Source organism: Esox lucius, chromosome 7 (assembly GCF_011004845.1).
Source record: "Esox lucius isolate fEsoLuc1 chromosome 7, fEsoLuc1.pri, whole genome shotgun sequence".
Taxonomy (NCBI): domain Eukaryota; kingdom Metazoa; phylum Chordata; class Actinopteri; order Esociformes; family Esocidae; genus Esox; species Esox lucius.
The window spans coordinates 38,123,166-38,148,773 of record NC_047575.1 but is presented as its reverse complement, the minus strand read 5'-3'; the positions used below and the strand labels follow the sequence as shown (position 1 = coordinate 38,148,773).

At 43.1% G+C, this 25,608-nt stretch overlaps 1 protein-coding gene across 3 annotated transcripts in view; it reads left to right on the top strand.

Annotated features, from left to right (window-relative positions):
- grik1a (glutamate receptor, ionotropic, kainate 1a) overlaps window positions 1–25,131 on the top strand; it is a 50,841-nt gene extending 25,710 nt beyond the window's left edge. For 2 of the 3 annotated variants that reach the window (XM_010897244.3, XM_010897242.3), the window contains 8 exons: window positions 748–861; window positions 2,305–2,508; window positions 3,740–3,963; window positions 6,910–7,028; window positions 9,427–9,644; window positions 13,321–13,543; window positions 19,791–20,041; window positions 24,612–25,131. In XM_010897244.3, coding sequence (XP_010895546.1) covers window positions 748–861; window positions 2,305–2,508; window positions 3,740–3,963; window positions 6,910–7,028; window positions 9,427–9,644; window positions 13,321–13,543; window positions 19,791–20,041; window positions 24,612–24,752 — 1,494 coding nt within the window. In that variant the 3' untranslated portion in view covers window positions 24,753–25,131. Of the gene's footprint in view, window positions 1–747; window positions 862–2,304; window positions 2,509–3,739; window positions 3,964–6,909; window positions 7,029–9,426; window positions 9,645–13,320; window positions 13,544–19,790; window positions 20,042–21,386; window positions 21,574–24,611 lie in introns of all 3 variants that reach the window. The other variant, XM_020048571.2, reaches the window with a different exon arrangement.
- The last annotated feature ends 477 nt before the right edge of the window (window positions 25,132–25,608 follow it).

Below are 25,608 nucleotides of genomic sequence, written 5' to 3'. Positions count from 1 at the left end.
AAGCACAACCACTGTCAGATGTTTAACGGATTTCTCACAGTCTTCAATATTGTAAAGATTTAAAGTGTCATGTAAATTGAAAACAAATAAAATAATCACTCTAGAATAGGCTACACCATCAGTGTTAGTTTCTATCTCCAACCACAGTCTGTTGGGGATAACTTAGTGGGTAACCAGCTGTCTTTGTTCAACTGCGTGGGATTAGTCAAATGGTATATTTACAGCAGCTCCCGTCAACACATCCTGTGGGATGCTTCAGCCGTTCAAAGGATTTACAGGGTGAAAGTGGGTTAAAGAAGTCGAATCTGTGAATCTGTGGTAGTCTGGACTATTCTGACAGACTTGTTTCTAACAGTGTAGGAGAAAGAAACACAGATTCTGACAAAAATATCAAGTTCAATGCAGAATCTATGTGGTGAATAATTCAGGTATGTAGGTTGACTTTTCTTAAACCACCAGCTGTTAAATGGGTCCCCCAGTGGTCTACGACACTATATTGTAGTGTCCAGACAAGGTTGTAACTTTCTACTGGATGCCACTAGATCAAACATCTTAGTGAAAAGTGTGCAGATATATGGATGACTGTATATTGAGAAAAAACCCCATCTGAAAACACTTTGACATTGGCAATGCAAAGCTGTTTAAAATATTGATGCGCGTAACTCCACGGAGCAGCTCAAGGTCCGCACGAGGGACGTTGTCTTCCCCATTGACTGTGAGAAAAGAAATGTTTGCCTTTACTTTCAGATTGCAGTTTGGAACTCCTACACCGGTTTGAACCTGACTGAGACCAACCAGGAGAAGAGCAACAACGTGACAGATTCTATGGCCAATCGGACGTTGATCGTCACCACCATTCTGGTGAGGAGGGGGTGGGGAAGTGTCGGGGGCTGATATATATCGTATACAGTGGGGAGAACAAGTATTTGATACACTGCCGGTTTTGCAGGTTTCCCCACTTACAAAGCATGTAGAGGTCTGTAATGTTTATCATAGGTACTCTTCAACTGTGAGTGACAGAATCTAAAACAAAAATCCAGAAAATCACATTGTATGATTTTTAAGTGATTAATTAGCATTTTACTGCATGACATATGTATTTGATACATCAGAAAAGCAGAACTTAATATTTGGTACAGAAACCTTTTTTTTGCAATTACAGAGATCATACATTTCCTGTAGTTCTTGACCAGGTTTACACACACTGCAGCAGGGATTTTGGCCCACTCCTCCATACAGACCTTCTCCAGATCCTTCAGGTTTCGGGGCTGTCGCTGGGCAATACAGACTTTCAGCTCCCTCCAAAGATCCAAAGATTTTCTATTGGGTTCAGGTCTGGAGACTAGTTAGGCCACTGCAGGACCTTGAGATGCTTCTTACGGAGCCACTCCTTAGTTGCCCTGGCTGTGTGTTTCGGGTCGTTGTCATGCTGGAAGACCCAGCCACGACCCATCTTCAATGCTCTTACTGAGGGAAGGAGGTTGTTGGCCATGATCTCGCGATACATGGCCCCATCCATCCTCCCCTCAATGTGGTGCAGTCGTCCTGTCCCCTTTGCAGAAAAGCATCCCCAAAGAACGATGTTTCCACCTCCATGCTTCACGGTTGGGATGGTGTTCTTGGGGTTGTACTCATCCTTCTTCTTCCCCCAAAAACGGCGAGTGGAGTTTAGACCAAAAATCTCTATTTTTGTCTCATCAGACCACATGACCTTCTCCCATTCCTCCTCTGGATCATCCAGATGGTCATTGGCAATCTTCAGACGAGCCTGGACATGCGCTGGTTTGAACAGGGGGACCTTGCGTGCGCTGCAGGATTTCTATCCAATACGGCGTAGTGTGTTACTAATGGTTTTCTTTGAGACTGTGGTCCCAGCTCTCTTCAGGACATTGACCAGGTCCTGCCGTGTAGTTTTGGGCTGATCCCTCACCTGCCTCAAGATCATTGATGCCCCACAAGGTGAGATCTTGCATGGAGCCCCAGACCGAGGGAGATTGACCGTCATCATGAATTTCTTCCATTTTCTAATCATTGCACCAAACAGATGTCGCCTTCTCACCAAGCTGCTTGCCTATTGTTCTGTAGCCCATCCTAGCCTTGTTCAGGTCTACAATTTTATCCCTGATGTCCTTACACAGCTCTCGAGTCTTGGCCATTGTGGAGAGGTTGGAGTCTGTTTGAAGAGTTGAAGAGTACCTATGATAAAAATTACAGACTTCTTTGTAAGTGGGAAAACCTGCATTTAATTTCTCATGAAGCAATTCCTAAATTATTACAATCCTTACAAAACCTCTTCCCATGCAGGAAAACCCTTATGTGATGTTTAAAAAATCTGACAAGGAGCTGTCTGGTAACGACCGGTTTGAGGGCTACTGCCTCGACCTTCTGAAAGAACTCTCCAACATCCTGGGGTTCACTTATGAGGTCAAACTGGTGTCTGATGGGAAATACGGGGCGCAGAACGACAAGGGAGAGTGGAATGGCATGGTCCGAGAGCTCATTGACCATGTGAGTTATTGATGAGTATAATCTGTACCAGGGTAAGCCATATGGAACTGATATTTAGTGACTGCATGTGAGCAAGTAGCATCTATCTTGCTAGGAGCATTCATTAAGGAAGTGACATCACCTTTTCCAAGACAAAAAAAGATAAAGATAAATTATGTGTAGACATATTTTTTTAAGCCATTTCAAGGCATAAAGGGAGCAAAAGTGAAGGTTGTTTCGAGGAGGATAGTTAACTGATTAGAAGATGTCACAAAGTCACTCTGAACAGTTACTCTGAAACAGGAGTCACGGACTGAACACCAAGCAATAATCCATTATTTATTCAGGTTTTCTTAGTCCAGGTTTTATTCATCTATGTCCAGAAATTCAATCCAGAAATGTAACTTAACTAATCAGTTTCACTTAATTTTAGACAACGTGATATCGAGCAATAGGCCATGGAAAATAACTCTAAATTACATACCAAAGGTGGATTATTTTAGATAATTTTTTTTATTTTAATTAACATTTATCTTATGAAGACATGTTCTAATAGGACAGACATGGTAATGCAGCATGATGATGTTAATAATTCCGATGTAATATTACTGTTTTCTAAACATTTTCAACAAACGTGCCCAACAGCTCTACGTCCCATCGAGTCACTGTCCAATGGGGTTGCATGAAACAGCCGTTACCGACTGGTCTTGTTTTCACTTCTCTGACTGTCCTAAATTGAGCTCAAGGCTGTGAGAGGAGGCAGTGTGATGTGATACTAGAATTCCTCAAAAGCTAAGCTCATTATAATCTGCAGTGACAGCTAGTGTAAATGACTGCTCCATGGTAATCCAGAACTTTAGATAGCTAGGTGAGACAACCAGACAACTCAGATATACTCAGTACATTACTCCTGGTGTCTTGTGTTTTCCTTTCGTTACCCTCCATTCCCTCTCTCCACTCCTCCCCTTCCTGTCTGTCCTCCCATTCCTCTTTCTCCTCCTCTATGTCCTCCCATCCCTCTTTCTCCTTCTCTCTCTCCTCCCATCCCTCTTTCTCCTCCTCTCTGTCCTCCCATTCCTCTTTCTCCTCTCTGTCCTCCCATCCCTCTTTCTCCTCCTCTCTGTCCTCCCATTCCTTTGTCCTCTTCTCCCCTCCCATTCCTCTCATCCTGCCGTCCTCCTCTCCCTTCCAACCATCCCTCTCCCCTCTCCCCTCTCTCCCACTCTGCTCCGCTGTCCTCCCCCTCCCCCAGATAGCAGACCTGGCTGTGGCCCCTCTGACCATCACCTATGTGAGGGAGAAGGTGATAGACTTCTCCAAGCCCTTCATGACCTTGGGTATCAGCATCCTGTACCGGAAACCCAACGGCACCAACCCGGGAGTGTTCTCCTTCCTCAACCCCCTGACGCCCGACATCTGGATGTATGTCCTGCTGGCCTGCACCGGAGTCAGCTGTGTCCTGTTTGTCATCGCCAGGTACGGGGTAAGATGTTGTGCTAAGGGTTTAGTCGCTAGGGTTTAGTGCTAAGGGTTTAGTGCTAAGGGTTTAGTGCTAAGGGTTGACACTGCCTAAAAAGGCTTCAGAGTGTCCATGCAAGTAAAAGTCTTTGTAATGATGAGAAGTAAAAGGCCAGTACAGAGAAGTCGCGGTATAAAAGTTAGGAAGGTCAGGAAGTAGGAAGTCAGCTCTGGACACTTCTGGATACTCCTGGATCTTTGCACATGCAAATGACCTCTTAACACTTGTCTTTTGTTATCACTTAAATTTCCACAGTTAGACTCAGAAGGTAACTTAAAGTAACAAAACAAAAAAATATACTTAGTGTATTAGTCCAGTGTGTTAACATGGACCTACTTATTTCAAAATGTTTTGCACTTATAGTATATATATATATATATATAATATTGTTTCAATTATAGATTTATAGATCATGAAGTCAAGACTAAATTCTTGTTTAGGAGGACACTGTCAGTTTCAATATAGTGATCCTGTGACTGTTGTTCTCATTTAAGAATAAGGTGATTGAAAAGAAATATCAAATGTCAAATTAAACAAAAATTTAACATTTATTGAAATTGATGTTTTTACAGTTTTCAAACAATCAAAGAAGAAATAAACAATACAATGATAAAACACAAAGGATTTGATTAAAGGCTGATTGAAGATTTACACCTCAAGAAGTTTGACATTAGCTCCATGGAAAACTGAAAGAAAATAACAGCAGTGTGCACAGTGCCTCAATATCCTCTGAACTTTAGGGTTTAGATCCGGGATGGATGGCTTGAAGGACCAGGGCAAAACCTGTGGTCAGTGAACCAATGTGTGTTGATTTTAAGATGTTGATCATTGTCCTGTTGGAAGATCTAACTCTGGCACAGTATAAACTTCCTGGAAAAGGCAGTCACGTTTTGTTTTTATATCTGCTGCTACTTGGAGTCATGGCTTACCAACTAGGAATTTATGTTGAAGATCTGGATTTATAGATTCATGGACGATGCTGATCTCCTCAACAGGAGTTTTTGGTTTTGCCAGGAGTAACTGATATTGAAGATCTGGTTGTTTTCCCTGTTCTTCCACTCTGACGACAGTGAGAAGCAGGATGGGCAGCTGTTAGGTTGTGAGCTCGATGAGGTTGAAGTTGCATCTTGGCTAATCTAGGGACCTCTGGAGTGAAGCGGTGAAGACAGAGAGCAACAGGACATGGAGCTCGGACACTGGGAGACAGACATTTTTAGAGTCAACCCAGGGACAATGCTGATCTCCTTGACTGGAGTTTTGGTTCTGCCAGGTGGAACTGATTGATATCTGGTTGTTTCTCTGAATTTCAGCATTGAAGACAGTGAGATGTGGGATGAGCAGCTGCATGGTTGTGACCAGGGTGAGGTTGTAGTTTCATCTGTATAAATTAGGAAAGTCATTTTGCTGCAGCACATTCGAGGCTGGGAGAAAGAGCTGTTAGGAGACGACTCATGACTGGAGTTTTCTTTCCGCCAGGAAGAACTGATATTCGAGATCTGGTTGTTTTTCTGTTGATGTCTTTTTCATGCTCCACCGTCTGGGCTTGCATGGTCCAGTCTGGTGTTATTTTTTTCTGTTCGGTCTAGCTAAAGATCTTGACCTTCCCTTGGAAATGGAAAAGGTCTCTCTGCTGCGGTTCCCATATAGGTTTTCATTTCCTGAGTTTGAGTCATCTTTTCCTTTTGTTCCACAGCTGACCCCACAACAGGTGAGCATTAGAAAAAACTGGAAGGCGGCCACAATTGGATGGGTCTTCATCTTCTTTGCCCTGACGCCTTTAGAGCAAAGAAGATGCGTTTATTAATTGTATTACAACTGCAATTTATTAACTGTAATTGTAATAATTGTGTTAAGAGACAGGAACCAGAACAATGAGCTCCAGCCCTTCCACTATGAATGTCTAAAGGCGAAATGACCCCCCCTCCCCTTGGAAATGTGAAAGATGCCAGCACCTGCAAAATCTTTGTTTGTCTGACTCGGCTGAACTAATGCTGCTCGTTACCTCGGAAGAGCGCTGTTTCATGCCAGATCTATGGCATCTTTTATGTTTCAAGTAGTTTGTTCCGAAGACATTATGTGTCCACTGTGACGGTTTGTTGGTCCATCCATCTTCATGCAGCTGCACATCATCTCCTGCTGTAGTCGGGCCTGCATTTAAAATGTCTGTCTTCACAGCTGGCTCTGGCAGAGGGGTTGGCGCGAGTGTGCCAATGTGAACAGTGTTGGCATGGAGTGAGCCAATGAGAACAGGGTTTGGCACGGATCGAGCCAATGAGGACAGAGATTGGTTGTGGTTGTAAAAAAACAAAAAAATGAATACAAATTCAAGTGCTCTCTATTCAGAATGGGCAAGTGTTCCAAACTGCAGCCTAGTTTCTTCAGTGGGGCCTACTTTTGCCCATACTGGGACCCCTCATGGATGTAGGTTGAGCACTGTGGGGAAAAGGGTGCCATTTGTCACACGGGCTGAAGACTGTATGACCTCTGACCCAGACAGATGTTCTTATATAGTGGTTTGGATGTGTATCAGTGTTTCAGTTATGTTGTAATGGTGTTGGTTAAAAAGCAGAATGAGGCAACTTTATTTCATTAGGTGACCTTTGATATCAGTAACAGTACAGTTGTTTACAGAATGTGTGTATTCATGTATGTACCAAACACCTCAACAATATACTGTTTAACGCTCAATGTCTCTCTCTCTCCTCCCCTCTCTCTCTCCTCCCCCCTCTCTCTCCTCCCCTCTCTCTCTCCATCTCCTCTCTCTCTCCTCCCCTCTCTCTCTCCTCCCCTCTCTCTCTCCTCCCCTCTCCCCCTTCCCTCATCTATCTCTATCTCCTCTGTCCCTATCTCTCCCTCCTCTTCTCTGTCCTTCTCTCTCCCTTATATCTCCCCCTCTCCCCCAGGTTCACGCCCTATGAGTGGTATAACCCTCACCCCTGCAACCCCTCATCGGAGCTGATAGAGAATAATTTCACGTTACTCAATAGTTTCTGGTTTGGAGTGGGAGCTCTCATGCAGCAAGGTATTAAGGTTACTGGCCAACGTCACCACCCATCCCAGGGTCTGCTAGGTCTATTGGTTCTTGCCGGGCCGGCCTGGTCCTGATCCTGGTCTGGTCTGGGTCTGTTCTTGACTGGCCTGGTCTAGGACTGTTCTTAACTTGGCTGGTCTAGGCCTGGTCCAGGTCTGGTCTAGGTCGGGTGAGGTCTGGTCTAGGCCAGGTCGGGTCGGGTCTAGGCCTGGTATGGTCCATGCCTGGTCTGGGTCTGGTCTAGGCCTGGTCTAGTTCTGGTCTGGTCTAGGCCGGGTGTGGTCTAGGCCTGGTCTGGGTCTGTTCTTGACTGGTCTGGTCTAGGCTTTGTCAAGGCCTGGTCTGGTCTAGGCCTAGTCTGGCTCAGTTCTAGGCCTGGTCTAGGTCTGGTCTGGTCTAGGCCTGGTCGGGGCTCATTCTGTGGTCCTGTATCTCTAAAGTAAAGACCTACTGATACTGTATACCCAGAACCGAGCCTCAAACTAAAAGTAACCTTTTAAAAACCCATACCAACCTTTTTAACAACCATTTTACCTATATCATAGTAAAGTATTTCCCAATTGTTTATATTTTCCTTCTTCCCTTCAGTTTTTACTGTCTGAGTCTCTTTCCTGTTTGTGTCTCTGTCCTGCCAGTCTCTGTCTTGACTATGTCTCTGTCCTGTCTCTTTTGTGTCTTATCTCTGTCCTGTCTCATCCCTGTGTCGTATCTGTCATGTTCCTTTCTTTGTCTCTGTCCTGGTTTACTTGCTCCTGTTTTATCACTTCACCACACTCCTAACCCAGCCCTGCTTGAGCAGGTTTTGCAGTATACGCTAGGCATAGGTTATACGCTAGGTGTGTGTTTTTGCAGTATGTACTAGTTGTATGTGTATATTGGTACCTGGCTCCAGTGTGTAGTTTATGGTGGCCTCTAGCATTCCTTGGGATGGTGGTTGGGTCAGTACCTCTACCTTGGATACATGCAGTTTCCTCAACCAGACTCTTCTCTTTATTGAATACACCGCTGCTAGGCTTTTATTCTGAAAGGACTTCCAGAACAGAGTGGTACAGAAGAGTATATGTTCTGAACACATGTGAAGCTCTTCTGTCTTTTCTTCTCTACCCAGAGACGACAAACAACAGGATGGTTTTGTTTATTTGTTGTTTATTTTGTTATTGTCTATTTTTCTGTGGTGTGCTATGTCTGTCTCTGTTTAATGTATTTAATTTATTTTTATACCTCTGTATTCCACTGTATTTGGAGAAAATAGTTTCAGCTGTGTTTGTGTGTGTCTGTGTCTGAATATTTGTGTGTGTGGGCGTGCATGCCTGTGTGTCTGCTAGTGTGCACGTGTGTGTATCGGTTTGCACTGTGATTGATGTGGATCAGAAACAACTGTCACAGAATCTTAAAACGTTCACTCCCTCCTCACCCTGCCTCACCCATTGACTTTCCCCACCCATTCACTCCCTCTCCACCCTGCCTTACCCATTCACTCCCTCCCCACCCTGCCTCACCCATTCACTCCCTCTCTTTATTCTGGATTCTGAATCCATGCAGGACAGAGGAGATCCATCATTCACACATAGTGAGGTATAGACAGATTCAACTGGCTCCTTTAGCGTTGATACTTAGAGAAACTTGATTACCCAGAATGCATAAAACACATACGGACGCACACACAGACACATTAACACACCCAGATGCACCAGACAGACACACCACACAGACACACACACACAGACAGACACACACTCTGTTACTCCACAAGCGGAGATAAACACTGCGGCTTGGGCTCATCTGACAGCTTCATATTCATGTGATCTATCATAAACCTCAGAGTTCCCTGTCTCTCTGTCACAAACCCCTCCTCCTTTGCATGCCCCCTCTTGCATACACAGAGTCATTTCTCACACACACACACACACACACACATTGTATAGAGATGGTGGCGAGTGCTTGGAGAATAAAGAAATGTAAGAAACAAAGCGCTTTATGATTAATCATTTACTGCTGTGATGCACATCTATCAGGAGAGAGGCTCTGGGGATCTGATGATGAAGATTAGGCTGCATGGGAGTGTGGGGTAGTTGGATGCTGCTGTAATAGTGAGGGAAACAAAGACGCTCACAGCTTTGGAGGATAAATCCTTTTTATTAGGAGACGCACATGCAAAGACATCGACACACACACACATTCAGACACACGCACAGTCACAGTGGTCCCCCCTCATTCAGACACACACACACCTCCCTGTGTCTGGTTATCTCCCCTGTTCCTCCCCTATAAAGCCTCCATCCACATGAAAAAAATATATGCAGTAAGTATGTGTGTGTGTGTGTGTGTGTATCATTGTCAAATGCTTTTTAATGGTCACTCCGTCTTTCATTGTGTTTTATCCCTGTAGGTTCTGAGTTGATGCCTAAGGCCCTGTCGACTCGAATCGTGGGGGGCATCTGGTGGTTCTTCACCCTCATCATCATCTCCTCGTACACAGCCAACTTGGCTGCCTTCCTCACCGTGGAGCGAATGGATGCCCCAATCGAATCGGCCGACGACCTGGCTAAACAGACACGGATAGAGTATGGCTCGGTCCGGGACGGGTCCACCATGACCTTCTTCAAGGTGTGTGTTGTTTCTGAAGACTTCACGTCCTCGTGAGTCTCTGTTCACACCCAGGTTTGGGTGACTATGTGCCTTGCAACAACTGGTTAAAGGCCTTGAATTTCAGTTAAAGTACCGCCACCGGGACACCAAAACCTTTATGCCACAAAGAGTGCGAAGTGTTTTTTTGTTATAGGCATATTATATATGTGCAGAAAGCTTAGAATCTCGTTAATGTAACTGCAGTATATAATTTAAAGTAGCTATTACAGCAACTAACTCCTATGCAAGTGTTTGAGTATAGTCAACATCCACAAAAATGGCACCAGGTTGCTAGTTTGGTGTCTGATGGTAAATTGTGTACTTACAAAGAGCCGTCTTCTTCTGATTTCTTATCTTGATGGTCCCAGAGATATAGCCAAGCATCGTTTTGTTTGATCAAATTCGTTTTTAAATTGACAACGATTCATGTTCTTCACAGCAAAATCCAGCTCGATCAACTCGGCGCAAAACTATTCATGATATTCAAAACCCTTACTAGGATTTAACACAGCATAATTGGTATTTCTGAAAAGAACAGAGTCTCTAGCATTTAACCAGATATAGTTTATCCTTCTACGTGGTCTCTATGCTTCGCACGACGTCAACAAAGACATGCAGTCTGTCACCGTTTACGCACGGCCTTTTTGTGTTTAGCATGTATCTTCCTTAAATGACGACCAATGGATTTGAAACTCACTAGGCTGAGAGCACACGAGTTACACTTTACGGCAATAGTTGAACGATCACCGTCAGACACACACACAGGACACACCAACAGTGCGCACCACCCCCACAAATCTTCAACCTAACTTGACTATTGCGCAAGCCGCTAAGCTGTCGCTGCTCACAAAACTATAGTCGGCATTTAAAGTTTAAATGGCTACTCCTAAGTGGAAAAGCAACCTAGGAGACCAATTTGGACTAGATTTTTGGAAGAAATCATGGACAGTGAATCAAGCAACTTGGTGAGTACAATAAGATAGATTACCCAAGACATACAATATATTAGCATTAGCATATTAGGCTATGTTAGGCTATGTCATATAGTTTCTGAGAATTTACTGCCAATTGGGTCATGTCATTATAGTATATTTCAGTTCATAATGTCCTTATGTCACCAATTGTCTGTGATTTGGCCATGACATGTTGTAGCTGTTTCTTATGGCCTATTCATCCCCATATTTCTCCCTGAATAACCAACAGTGATTCAGGAGGTCCCTCTGACTCTTGACCCCCACTGTGACGCCATCATCTGACTGGCCATTTCAGAGATTTCCCAGAAGTCGATAAGTCTCCCCCTTCTTTCTCCTATTCCCTTCTACTCTTTTCCTTTCTACTCCTGCCAACTGTTTGCTTACTATCTATGTGTGTAAGGAGGCATAGATACCAGATATGATCTAACATCATAGGTGGTGATCTAACATATGATGCAATAACCACATAAGTTAGATCACCACATATGACGCAAACTCCAATTATGATGTTAGATCCCCACATATGATGCAAACACCACACATGTTTGATCATTGGATCCGCCTCCTTATCGCGCCTCCTGTTAGTACCTTTATGAAGGGAAGCAAATTTTCCATCATGTATAACATTCCCGGGAGTGTGTAACCCTTATTTTAATCACTTTTGCACTGTTGTATGTTCTGTGTATGTATGAACTTTCATACTGTGTCCAAAGTGTCCAATTTGGTACAAAGTGTCCAATTTGTAAAGGACACTTTGGCCTTGCTTTACAAATGAGTAAGTAGATCACTGAATTTATATCAAATGGCCATGAAACTATCCAGATCTGGCTGTAATCTAGTGGATCAAGTGGAAAGTTCCTCTAGGTTCATAATCCATGTTGGGCCTTCCCCACTGCAACTCAAACATGATGAGGAATTTAGTTCTTGACAAAAAAAAATCATGTTTTTGGTTTGTTTTTATCTTCTACCCAATCTATTGTGTTACACTTTCCTGCATTAGTTAATTCCTACAAACTACAGAGTGTGTCCTTTCAAATGGTACCAAAACTATGTTTCTACTATATTCAGGTCATGAGCTACAAGCATATAGATTTGGGTACATCATTTTAGGCGGAAATTAAAATTTTTGCCCTTGTCGTAACAGGTTAACTTGACTTTTTGATAGCAGCACATATTCCAGATGAGGAACTTAAACATTAACTCAGTTGTTGTTCTCCGAATGACAAAGAATAAACCCTTTTTCTTGATCATGAGAAGAAAATATTTCCCCAGTAAGACTCTGTGTTTCTCAAGTCTAACTGGATTTAGATTTTATTTTATACTAGCGGCTGCTGACATTCTTCTGGAAAGAGAGCGAACAGTCTAACCAGATACAAGACGGTAACATTTGTTCAACACTCCATTTTGAACCGCCAGTTGACCTCTGTAGTTTAGCCAATAGCTGTTACTTTACCTTCAGATTGAAGGCCCTATCTCAGCATCTCTCGGCAGTTGTCCCTAGTACCTTGAAGATGCAATCAGCGCTTTAATAAAAAGCCCCTCCACCAAGTCCAAAATTGATTTTGCAACTATAGACTTTCCCTTTAACCGACTGTACTGGCCGGCATCTGTTATCTTAATGCCTCATCCAACATTCCTCTGCAGTGATGTCATCATTATAGTCATTCCGATTAGAGACCTTAAAAGCACTTTGCTCTGCAGTGTGTGAGTGTATGTACAGTTGAGGGAAAAACATTTCTGATCCCCTGCTGATTTTGTACGTTTGCTCACTGAAGAAATGATCAGTCTATAATTTTAATGGTAGGTTTATTTGAACAATGAGAGACAGAATGACAACAAAAAAATCCAGAAAAATGCATGTCAAAAGTGTTATAAATTGATTTGCATTTTAATGAGTGAAATAAGTATTTTCAAAAGTCCAAGTCATAGATGATCCCAGACCAGTTCAAGTGTTTTTTCTTCTGTCCAAACTGAGATGTGAGTAGGACCCCCCCCAGTCACATTGATCTCCAGTGTGTAACCCAACCTTGGAGGCTCCGCCCACCCTCCATCCACACCCCCTTGCCAGTGCGTTATATGGCCCAGCAGGGTTGATCCTGGACGGGTTTTATCCGTCAGGTTGCAGCCTGTGATTACGCATCCATGAAGGGCAGGAAACAGGGCTGTGGACGGACACAATAAATTGAATCAGCGGGAGGAGATTTAGCACAGCTGTCCTAGTTCCCTCACTGAAAGAAACACACATACACACTGAGGGAGAGGAACACACACACTGAGGGCAGAGAGACACACAATCCACAGGAAGGAACCCTGTCATTGTGGGACACACTGGGAGACGTGTTTACAGTCAAAGAGCCAGACAGTGCGACAAGCTTGACAGATGAAGTCGAACAGAACAAACAGGAGGATCTCTGCAATTCAGTTATTCATCCCTGGCGGCAAGTACATTCATGTTCCTCAGGTTCCTCGGCTGAAGTGCATGATAGGAAACGTTCAGATGCATTGGTTTCATTTATGTTGTGCTGTTATATGGTCTCTGCCTGGAACACAGTGCTTTGTGGTCGATGTTTGTCATGAGATTATACTATTAATCAGAAATTGAAGGCCTCCGTCCTTTGCAACAGCTAGTATCAGATCCCCTGTCATTTGTTGTGACAGCACGTTTCACTGTCGTCCATCAGAAATCCAAGATCTCCACGTACGAGAAGATGTGGGCGTTCATGAGCAGCAGGACCACCGCTCTGGTGAAGAACAACAGAGAGGGCATCACCCGGGTTCTGACCACGGACTACGCCATGCTGATGGAGTCCACCTCCATCGAGTACATCAGCCAGAGGAACTGTAACCTGACACAGATCGGAGGCCTCATCGACTCCAAGGGCTACGGAGTGGGCACTCCTATAGGTACGTCTTATACACTTAGAGTTGTTATTCAGAGTGGGCACTCCTATAGGTACGTCTTATACACTTAGAGTTGTTATTCAGAGTGGGCACTCCTATAGGTACGTCTTACACACTTAGAGTTGTTATTCAGAGTGGGCACTCCTATAGGTACGTCTTACACACTTAGAGTTGTTATTCAGAGTGGGCACTCCTATAGGTACGTCTTACACACTTAGAGTTGTTATTCAGAGTGGGCACTCCTATAGGTATGTCTTATACACTTAGAGTTGTTATTCAGAGTGGGCACTCCTATAGGTATGTCTTATACACTTAAAGTTGTTATTCAGAGTGGGCACTCCTATAGGTACGTCTTATACACTTAGAGTTGTTATTCAGAGTGGGCACTCCTGTAGGGACGTCTTATACACTTAGAGTTGTTATTCAGAGTGGGCACTCCTGTAGGTACAGCTTATAGCAAACAAGCCTGCAAGTTTATTTATATTAGCACAATTCATACATAGAAGCAATTCAATATGCTTTACAGTGAAAATAAAAATATAAAACGCAATGGAATTAAAACAGATTGTTACATTTACACAGAGGTTAGTCCTCTGATAGCATATATACATTTAATAACAAACAAAAAATCAAGAAGAGAAATAAAATGCAGCATAATAATAAAACATAGAATAAGAAAATAGAATAAAACAAAATAAAATGTGATAAAAACATAGGAAGCTATAAAAGCTGTAAGACTAAACTGCGGTTAAGTTGAAGTGAGTTTAAGAGCTCAGTCATAGGCATGTGAGAGAAGTGTTTTTAACCTGGATTAAAAAATGTATACGTTTGGGGCAAGTCTAAGATCTTCTGGTAGTTTATTCCAGTTGTGTGCAGCATAACTGCTAAACGCAGCTTTGCCATGTTTAGTTTGGACTCTGGGCTCCACTAGCTGACCTGTATTCATGCATCTAAGAGCCCTGCTCGCTTTATATTCTTCTAACATATAAGAAATGTATTCGGGTGCTAAACCATTCAGAGATTTATAAACTAAAAGCACCACTTTAACTGTAATTGACTGGCTTAATGGCAGCTGTTTTTAGAGACATAGGGAAAATTACTGATTGCAGAGAGCTATTAACTATTTGCTGCAGGTCCATTGTTATAGAGTTAAAAATGGTTTAAAAAAAGTTTGATGCCAGTGTGTCCAGACAGCAAGTGGAAGCTTTAAGAAGTCGAATTGTTTCTTCTAGGGATCTTTGGGCAATTGTATTATATTGCGACATAATAACCAAGTTATGTTGTGGTGGTCGTAGTGACGGTACATAGTCCTTGTTAGACTGTGTAGTTCTGATAGTCTGTCTAATACTTAATTCACTAAAGATAAATGCAAATGAATTACATTTCACTGTGGACATGAGTTCTGATGCTATCTGCTTTATTGGGTTTGTAAGCTTGTCGACCATGACAAATAGAGTGCGGGTATTATTGTTATTCTTGTTGATCCCGATAGATGTTGCTGTCTGGCCCTTTGTAACTCATAGTTGAAGCTACCAAGGCTTTGTTTATAGATGTCATAATGAATTTGAAGTTTAGTTTTCCTCCACTTACAGTGGAGAGAACAAGTATTTGATACACTGCCGATTTTGCAGGTTTTCCCACTTACAAAGCATGTAGAAGTCTGTAATGTTTATCATAGGTACTCTTCAACTGTGACGGAATCTAAAACAAAAATCCAGAAAATCACATTGTATGATTTTGAAGTAATTAATTTGCATTTTATTGCATGACATAAGTATTTGATACATCAGAAAAGCAGGACTTAATATTTGGTACAGAAACCTTTGCTTGCAATTACAGAGATCATATGTTTCCTGTAGTTCTTGACAAGGTTTGCACACACATCAGCAGGGATTTTGGCCCACTCCTCCATACAGACCTTCTCCAGATCCTTCAGGTTTTGAGGCTGTCGCTGGGCAATACGGATTTTCAGCTCCCTCCAAAGACTTTCTATTGGGTTCAGGTCTGGAGACTGGCTAGGCCACTGCAGGACCTTAAAATGCTTCTTACGGAGCCACTCCTTAGTTGCCCTGGCTGTGTGTTTCGGGTTGTTGTCATGCTGGAAGACCCAGCCACGACCCATCTTCAATGCTCTTACTGAGGGAAGGAGATTGTTGGCCAAGATCTCGCGATACATGGCCTCATCCATCCTCCCCTCAATACGGTGCAGTTGTCGTGTCCCCTTTGCAGAAAAGCATCCCCAAAGAATGATGTTTCCACCTCCATGCTTCACGGTTGGGATGGTGTTCTTGGGGTTGTACTCATCCTTCTTCTTCCTCCAAACACGGCGAGTGGAGTTTAGACCAAAAAGCTCTCATCAGACCACATGACCTTCTCCCATTCCTCCTCTGGATCATCCAGATGGTCATTGGCAAACTTCAGACTGGCCAGGACATGCGCTGGCTTGAGCAGGGGGACCTTGCGTGCACTGCAGGATTTTAATCCATTATGGCGTAGTGTGTTACTAATGGTTTTCTTTGAGACTGTGGTCCCAGCTCTCTTCAGGTCATTGACCAGGGCCTGCCGTGTAGTTCTGGGCTGATCCCTAACCTTCCTCATGATCATTGATACCCCACGAGGGGAGATCTTGCATGGAGCCCCAGACCGAGGGAGATTGACCGTCATCTTGAATTTCTTCCATTTTCTAATAATTGCGCCAACTGTTGTTGCCTTCTCACCAAGCCGCTTGCCTATTGTCCTGTAGCCCATCCCAGCCTTGTGCAGTTCTACAATTTTATCCCTGATGTTCTTACACTGCTCTCTGATCTTCGCCATTGTGGAGAGGTTGGAGTCTGATTGAGTGTGTGGACAGGTGTCTTTTATACAGGTAACGAGTTCAAACAGGTGCAGTTAATACAGGTAATGAGTGGAGAACAGGAGGTCTTCTGAAAGAAAAACGAACAGGTCTGTGAGAGCCAGATTTCTTATTGGTTGGTAGGTGATCAAATACTTATGTCACGCAATAAAATGCAAATTAATTACTTAAAAATCATACAATGTGATTTTCTGGATTTTGTTTTAGATTCCGTCTCTGACAGTTGAAGTGTACCTATGATAAAAAATAGAGCCCTCTAAATACTTTGTAAGTATGAAAACCTGCAAAATTGGCAGTGTATCAAATACTTGTTCTCCCCACTGTATGTTCCGCTTTCCTACGTTCTCTTTTCAGGGCGCTTATCACCATGGTGGCTCTCCATGGTGTTTTCTTTTTGCTCATAGTTTTTCTTACCTTTACCGGTGCAACACGACCCATGACATTCAATATTTTGGCATTCAAATTATCAAGGAGTACATCAACTGACTCAGCACTTATTGTTGGAGAGATAGCTATGGCTTCCATAAACTGAGGATTGGTATGCTCATTAATGTACCTTTTCTTAACAGAAACAGAGTTTACTGGAACATTCGGGGTGATAAGTGATTAAAAAAAGTCACAGAAATGATCAGACAGGGCCAAGTCTTTAACCATGACAGAGGAAATATCGAGACCTTTACAGATAACCAGATCTAGAATGTGGCCTTGAGTGTGTGGATGCTCTATCACATGAGATCAAAAGTGTCAAGTAGTGCAAAAAGTTATTTGACATTATTGTCCGTATTATTATCTACACTCACCTAAAGGATTATTAGGAACACCATACTAATACTGTGTTTGACCCCCTTTCGCCTTCAGAACTGCCTTAATTCTACATGGCATTGATTCAACAAGGTGCTGAAAGCATTCTTTAGAAATGTTGGCCCATATTGATAGGATAGCATCTTGCAGTTGATGGAGATTTCTGGGATGCACATCCAGGGCACAAAGCTCCCGTTCCACCACATCCCAAAGATGCTCTATTGGGTTGAGATCTGGTGACTGTGGGGGCCATTTCAGTACAGTGAACTCATTGTCATGTTCAAGAAACCAATTTGAAATGATTCGAGCTTGGTGACATGGTGCATTATCCTGCTGGAAGTAGCCATCAGAGAATGGGTACATGGTGGTCATAAAGGGATGGACATGGTCAGAAACAATGCTCAGGTAGGCCGTGGCATTTAAACTATGCCCAATTGGCACTAAGGGGCCTAAAGTGTGCCAAGAAAACATCCCCCACACCATTACACCACCACCACCAGGCTGCACAGTGGTAACAAGGCATAATGGATCCATGTTTTCATTCTGTTTACGTCAAATTCTGACAGAAATCGAGACTCATCAGACCAGGCAACATTCTTCCAGTCTTCAACTGTCCAATTTTGTAGTGGAGATGAGTGGTACTCGGTGGGGTCTTCTGCTGTTGTAGCCCATCCGCCTCAAGGTTGTGCGTGTTGTGGCTTCACAAATGCTTTGCTGCATACCTCGGTTGTAACGAGTGGTTATTTCAGTCAAAGTTGCTCTTCTATCAGCTTGAATCAGTCGGCCCATTCTCCTCTGACCTCTAGCATCAACAAGGCATTTTCGCCCACAGGACTGCCGCATACTGGATGTTTTTCCCTTTTCACACCATTCTTTGTAAACCCTAGAAATGGTTGTGCGTGAAAATCCCAGTAACTGAGCAGATTGTGAAATACTCAGACCGGCCCGTCTGGCACCAACAACCATGCCACGCTCAATATTGCTTAAATCACCTTTCTTTCCCATTCTGACATTCAGTTTGGAGTTCAGGAGATTGTCTTGACCAGGACCACACCCCTTAATGCATTGAAGCAACTGTCATGTGATTGGTTGATTAGATAATTGCATTAATGAGAAATTGAACAGGTGTTCCTAATAAACCTTTAGGTGAGTGTGTGTGGATGTTAAAATCCCCTGTAATAATAAACAAGTTATAATCAACTAACAGGTCTGTGAGAGCCAGAATTCTTACTGGTTGGTAGGTGTTCAAATAATGTCATGCAATAAAATGCCAAAAAGCACCAGGGTCGCTAGTTTGGTGTCTGATGGTAAATTGTGTACTTACAAAGAGCCGTCTTCTTCGGATTTCTTATCTTGATGGTCCCAGAGATATAGCCAAGAATTGTTTTGTTTGATAAAATCCATTTTTAAATTGACAACGATTCATGTTCTTCACAGCGAAATCCAACTTGATCAACTCGGCACAAAACTATTCATGATATTCAAAATCCTTACTAGGTTTTAACACAGCATAATTGGTATTTCTGAAAAGAAGAGAGTCTCTAGCATTTAACCAGATATAGTTTATCCTTCTACGTGGCCTCTATGCTTCGCACAGCGTCAACAAAGACATGCAGTCTGGCACCGTTTACGCACAGCCTTTTTGTGTTTAGCATGTATCTTCCTTAAATGACGACCAATGGATTTGAAACTCACTAGGTTGAGAGCACACGAGTTACACTTTACGGCACAGGTGTCAAACCGGTTCCACGGAGGGCCGAGTGTCTGCAGGTTTTCGCTCTCACCTTGTACTTGATTGATTAATTAGTTGGTTAATTTCTACCCCCACCTGGTTGTTCAGGTCTGACCTGGGAACCAATTTAAAGGAAAACCCAAAGACCTGCAGACACTCGGCCCTCCGTGGAACCGGTTTGACACCCCTGCTTTACGGCAATAGTTGAACGATCACCGTCAGACACACACACAGGACACACCAACAGTGCGTGCCACCCCCACAGATCTTCAACCTAACTTGACTATGGCGCAAGACGCTAAGCTGTCGCTGCTCATGAAACTATACTCTGCATTTAACAGATTAGACAAGTTTACTTTATAAATTGCATGGGCACGATTCCTTCTATTTCTAATCAACACAGGAATAGATATACTGGGTCCTAGCTTGGACTCAAAACAGTCGGCTTTGCTATTTTCACAATAGCAGGGACCCTAAGCTCATCAGAGTATATTCTGTGCTCTTACATACATTATACTTAATATTTTTAAATACATGTTCATTTCTGCCATCTTCTATTTGCACTTATGGTTATATGCTAACTGCAATTCGTTGTACTGTACTTGTACTGTTCAATGACAAATAAAGTTGAATCTAATCTAAAACACACCCATAATTCTACTCGGACTGAAGGTGCAGCTTGTGTGAAACAACATTTAGGGACAGAATTATGTTGTTCTCATTCTTGTCGCGGTTCTTGTTCTTCCACCTGTTCTTGTTGTTCTTTAATGCAGTTGAAGAAAGCTTTGTCTCGCCTCCGTCCTCTCTCTCCGTTCTGATCCCCTCAATGTCTTCTCCTCCTCCTCTCGTCTGTGTCCTCCCAGGCTCCCCCTACAGGGACAAGGTGACCATTGCCATCCTGCAGCTGCAGGAGGAGGGGAAACTCCACATGATGAAGGAGAAGTGGTGGAGGGGGAATGGCTGTCCCGAGGAGGACAACAAAGAGGCCAGCGCCTTGGGAGTGGAGAACATCGGCGGCATCTTCATCGTCCTGGCAGCCGGTCTGGTCCTGTCCGTGTTCGTAGCCATCGGGGAGTTCATCTACAAGGCCCGGAAGAACTCGGATATAGAGGAGGTGCGTGAGGAGGAACTGTCTCTTTGCTGACTGAGTTGTGGATGTTGAGGTTAGAGGAGCGCCACTTAGTAGTCGTTACACAGGGGGATTGGACAGTGGTGGTCCTACGTGCTCATAGATTTCAGATACAATGTATGAACCTCAGTTTTTAATGCAAATGGGATTTTGTATCAGGTAACACTGTTGATCTACAGGAAATATTAGGTCTATTGTTGGACAATAACTTTGTTCTTAATTAAAGTCCTGTGTGATTACATGCTTGTTGTATTTTACCATTTTCCATGTCCATTTTGTCATGCTCTTTTCTCACATTCAGACAATGTCATCCCTCCTCCCAGCTGAGTTGATTCAGGGAACAGTTGCACAATATGGGCTTTTGACCATGTTACCTTGACAACGTGAAATAGGGATTTAAAGGATGACCTTTTGGCAGTCTGGGTGCTGTCGGCGGCTGCTGAGCGACGTGTCCTTCCTCCTAAAATGTTCACTCTTTCACTACTTCCCAGTAACATCTCATATCTCCTAAAATGTTCACTCTTTCACTACTTCCCAGTAACATCTCATATCTCCTAAAATGTTCACTCTTTCACTACTTCCCAGTAACATCTCATATCTCCTAAAATGTTCACTCTTTCACTACTTCCCAGTAACATCTCATATCTCCTAAAATGTTCACTCATTCACTACTTCCAAGTAACATCTCATATCTCCTAAAATGTTCACTCATTCACTACTTCCCAGTAACATCTTATATCTCCTAAAATGTTCACTCTTTCACTACTTCCCAGTAACATCTTATATCTCCTAAAATGTTCACTCTTTCACTTCTTCCCTCAGTGGTAACAGCATTGGACCGAGGGGAGTTGCCACTGTGTTTCTGGTCCCAGTCTATAAAAAATCCCTGAAGCAAAGTTAGGAAGCGCAGTGGTGGTAAAGAGAGGTCATTGAAATGTAGTAAAGTTCAGAGGTCAGGTCAGAGGTCATGTCACCTGCCAGTGTCAAGGGGAGAGAGATTGGGTGGAGTGTGTCTCTTTTCCCATTTTACTATATCATTTGTCATTTTAGTTTGTAATGTCTGTTCATATCTCTTGTGTTCTAGAATTGGTTATGATGGAATTAACTTTGCATGTAGAATTTTCTAATTTCCCGTTTTTGTTCTGTTTCATTTGTTTTCCTTCTTTTTTCTATCCTGTGTGTGTGTGCGTGTGTCTGCATGTCTGTGTGTTTGTGATGTGTGTCTGTGGTGTGTATCTGTATGTCTGTTGTGTATGTCTATGGTATGTGTCTGTGACGTGTGTGTGTTCCGTCACGCCTGCCCACTGTGTGAACAAACGTTCCCCACCAGGCCTTTTGTTTCTTCTACGGGGTCCATTCTGTCCGGCAGTACCAGAGACGAGCCAGTGGCTCCTCCTCTGGCTCCTCCCTGTCCAATGACCTGGAGAGTGGACGGCTGCTGGAGGATGATGACATAGAGTAGCCCCTCCCCGGCTCGGCCCCACCCACCACCCACACACATACAAGCTAGATGTTAGGTTTGTAAAACACGTCCACGTCCTCTGTTCGTGACAAATGACCTGAAGTACTGGTTGCTAAGTTCCCCCGTTTGAGTATTCCATCCAACTCCGCTTCCCTCTTGACAGTCCCTATGACCCCCAATGACCCCTGACCCTGTGATCCTCAAGACGTGTAGTTTTTTTTTTTCTCCATTCCCCTCTGTAGGTTTCCTAGCAACCAACTGTATATACTGTCTTACCTGCACCTACAGTGTGGAAGGGCAAAATGTCCAGTGTTGCGTTGAATCTAAATCTGAAAACCCGTCATGGAGACACAGTTAGATCATCATGCTGCTCTTTCTGAGAAGCACATGTTAACGTGTGGTCTCAGTAATGATCCTTAACCTGAGACTGCTTTCTGTTTGTTGTGTTCTTGACAACCAACTGACAGAGGTTTAATTTAGGTTCAGTTTAATGGCTGAAAATAACTCTGGTGAATGTAAAGAACCATGTGCAAAACCGTTTTTCTATTCCCTACATAGCTCATTACTTTTGACCATAGTCCATTATGAAGGGAATAGGGTGCCGATTGAGAACAATACAAAATAATCTAATTTAAGAGCTCTGATTAGCATTGCTGAAGCAGCCAACCCCTTCATTTACCCAGAGTTCTGTTCTCTTACTGAAATCTGCCCTTCACTGGATTACTGTGAGAATCACTCTGACTTTAAGAGGGAAAATGCTGGTACCTATTTTATTTTTATTGAAACTTTATTCATGCATCAAGATAAGACCAAGGATGTATTTTTTTCTGTAGTTGAACTCTTTTTTTTTTATTTTACCATTAATCTTACCAGGAAGAGGGAATTAGACCCAGACTCAACTGGCTATGAAGGCAACAACAATCTGTATACCTGTGTAATAAACAATTGACATACACACTGAAACACTCAAAAAAGAAATGGATCAGAATTAAATAACAAGCTAAATAATGTATTTAGATCAATTTGGTTTAATCGTTTGGATATTGATACATTAGTATTCATTTATGAGGAGCAATTTGCAAAGTATCAAATTCAGTTTACTATCAAATCTGTACTTACATTTACTTTGGTCTTTGCACATTTCTTTTAACAGAATTGGTGGTTAGGCACTTTTGACTGATCTGTGAAATGGTTTGCATTAAAATAGTTGAACAAATCAAGGCTAGAAAATTCTAAAGCTTATAGTTTCTAAACCGAAAACGTATTTCTATAATGAAGTAATCCACTATCCCATATCCACTTCTCATTAACATAACCCTATGCCCTCTGGTCTAAAGGAGGGCACTTCTCATTAACAGAACCCTATGCCCTCTGGTCTAAAGGAGGGCACTTCTCATTAACAGAACCCTATGCCCTCTGGTCTAAAGGAGGGCACTTCTCATTAACAGAACCCTATGCCCTCTGGTCTAAAGGAGGGCACTTCTCATTAACAGAACCCTATGCCCTCTGGTCTAAAGGAGGGCACTTCTCATTAACAGAACCTTATGCCCTCTGGTCTAAAGGGGGGCACTACGTAGAGTGTGGCATGCTGTTTCACTGCACACAGGACCATATCTACTCCGCCCAGGAGGAGATGTCCAATAATTCTCCTCTGTGCCTCCATCCTCTTCTGGCATCATTACAGCACCCACGCCACAGCCTCTGGTCCAAAGTGAGGAACGGGCAGCTGGGACACCCGGGTCTTCAGTCCCCACGGGGCCAAGCCGTTAAGCCAGGCTGGAGAGACATTTGTCTTCCGCGTCGAACACGATGTTACCTTAGCGCTCTGTTAGCCTCCCTCTGAAGCATCCAAGCTTACAGGGGTGGAGGACCGGCTGTTGTGGCGACCTCCTGTTCATCCGGACGGGCAGTCACCACAGGAGGTTTGCCGGTTCCAGCCAAACCGTGGTCCACCATGTAGGAAGAAGAGCGGTCATTGGATGCTTCATGATTAAATAACGCTGTCATCCAAAAGTGGCTTAGGATTGAAGAGACAGTGGAACGGACAGAAGCCATTGGGTCTTGGAGGGTGTGTCTCTGTAGGAAGGCTTACTACCATGACAGACAATGTAGGTTTTATAGTTACAAACCGACAGAACATCTTCTTTTAAACAGGGTGGTTTTCATTTTGAATGCCGATTGGCTTGTGGACATGGTATATGTTGCCAATATACCACAGCTAAGCTCTGTGTCCAAACACTTTGCAACGCATCCTCCTCCTCTTCCTCGTCTTCCTCCTCCTCCTCCTCCTCCTCTGCTCTCCAACATGAGCAGCCCTTTCAGAGTTACGGTAAGGGTGCATTGTTGGCGTCGGTCCAGGTATGGAGATTGAAGTGATCTACTCTGAATCAGGAGAAATTAACAGTCCGGCAGACCATTATTACTCAGTCACCCTTTTTATTCCTCCTCCAGACCTGGGAAGTCCTACCAAAAACAAGAGAATCAGGATCAGAACAAATTACTGATTTTTTTATGTGAGTCTCAAGTGAACTTTATTGCCCTGTAGGGAGAAGAGGTCAATTGGGGACATATCCCTGGTCAATATTCTGGTCAACTGCTCTCTGGTATTTCTTTGTTGACAGTTTTCAGTTGTTAACAAACTCATTAATCATTAATGCGGCAGATATTATCTTTCTTTTGCCTGTAAAAATCGTAATTGGATTTTAGAAGAAAGATTATTTATGAATGACAGATTTTTTGAAAAACACATAATTACAGCCAGTAGCAATATCATTATTAATTCATAACTGTAGCCCAGTGTACTGGATTTGTGGCCTGATTGCTGACACAGATAGCCGTGACACCAAAGTAAATGTTGTTGCTAACGCTAGATCTGCAGCCTCCTTGCCAACAATGTTTAGCCTTGGTTAGTCTCATACAATTACTTTTCCTACTCATTACAAATACAAAAGGATGTAATCTGTAATAGCAATTAGCTGTGGTGGCAATATCACCAATATCCACTTCTGTCTGTTAGAGACTCTATGCTAATTGCAATTAGTTGCCTCATTAGCATGAAGGACAGCAGCTAAACCCAATTCTCTTCCCCTACAGTGTGTCTCTTTTAGCTCTCTCATGGAGGAGCTGTATATCTCCCTACGCTGTCACAAAACCATCAGGCGAAGGTCGCGACCGCGTGGACGTTCGGGATTGGCTAGCGTCTCATGTCACCCCAAACGCATCCTGAAAAAGTAGACAACATCGTGGGAAAGCCGCGACAATGACTATGTTGAACTGAGGGACACCCTTGGTTATAAAAGGATTTGAATGACTGTGGTCCACTGGATGTGTTACTTTACTTCTTATATTGACATGTATGTTGTTTGTTTACTTTATATATTGACATGTATGCTGTTTGTTCATCTCGGTCCATTTCGTTTTTGTGTAAACACATTGAGGTAAGCATGCACGATGTGTACATTATCATTCTGCGCGTTGTGTGGCTTGGGAGAACATGATTGGATGATCATGATTGGATGATCATTGGATTCACACCTTCGGGTCACTCTAAAGTACAACGACACATTGTTTCCCTGCTGCCTCGGATTTTCAGAATAAAATGTTTTACATTTTTCCACAAATGTTCACCATCTGGTCTCTCAGCAAAGGAAGTGAAACATGCTGATCTCAAAGGCTACGTCCCAATTGTCTTTCCGTATTCCCCTTATCCATTCCCTATTCCCCTTTCCCTGTTCCTCATTCCCTATTCTCCTTTCCCTATTCCCCATTCCTTATTCCACCTGCCCTATTCACTATTCCCTATTCCACATTCCCTATTGAGAGTGTGTGCGCGTGTGCGCGTGTTTATGTGAGATTGTGTGTGTGTGTGTGTGTGTGTATGTGATCCTGGTTTTGGGCAACAGGGATCTTTTTTTAGCCAGTTTCTGCAAGAAAATGTCTGTTTCCAGCTTACGGTTAGTTTAAGGGTGAAACGTGTGATGTGGGGAGGGGAAATAAGGAAAATCATTGTGGTCCCCTTTAAAGATAAAAAAACAAATCTAACTAACGCCTAAGGATTAACCCTAACACGAAATTCAAACCCTTACACAAT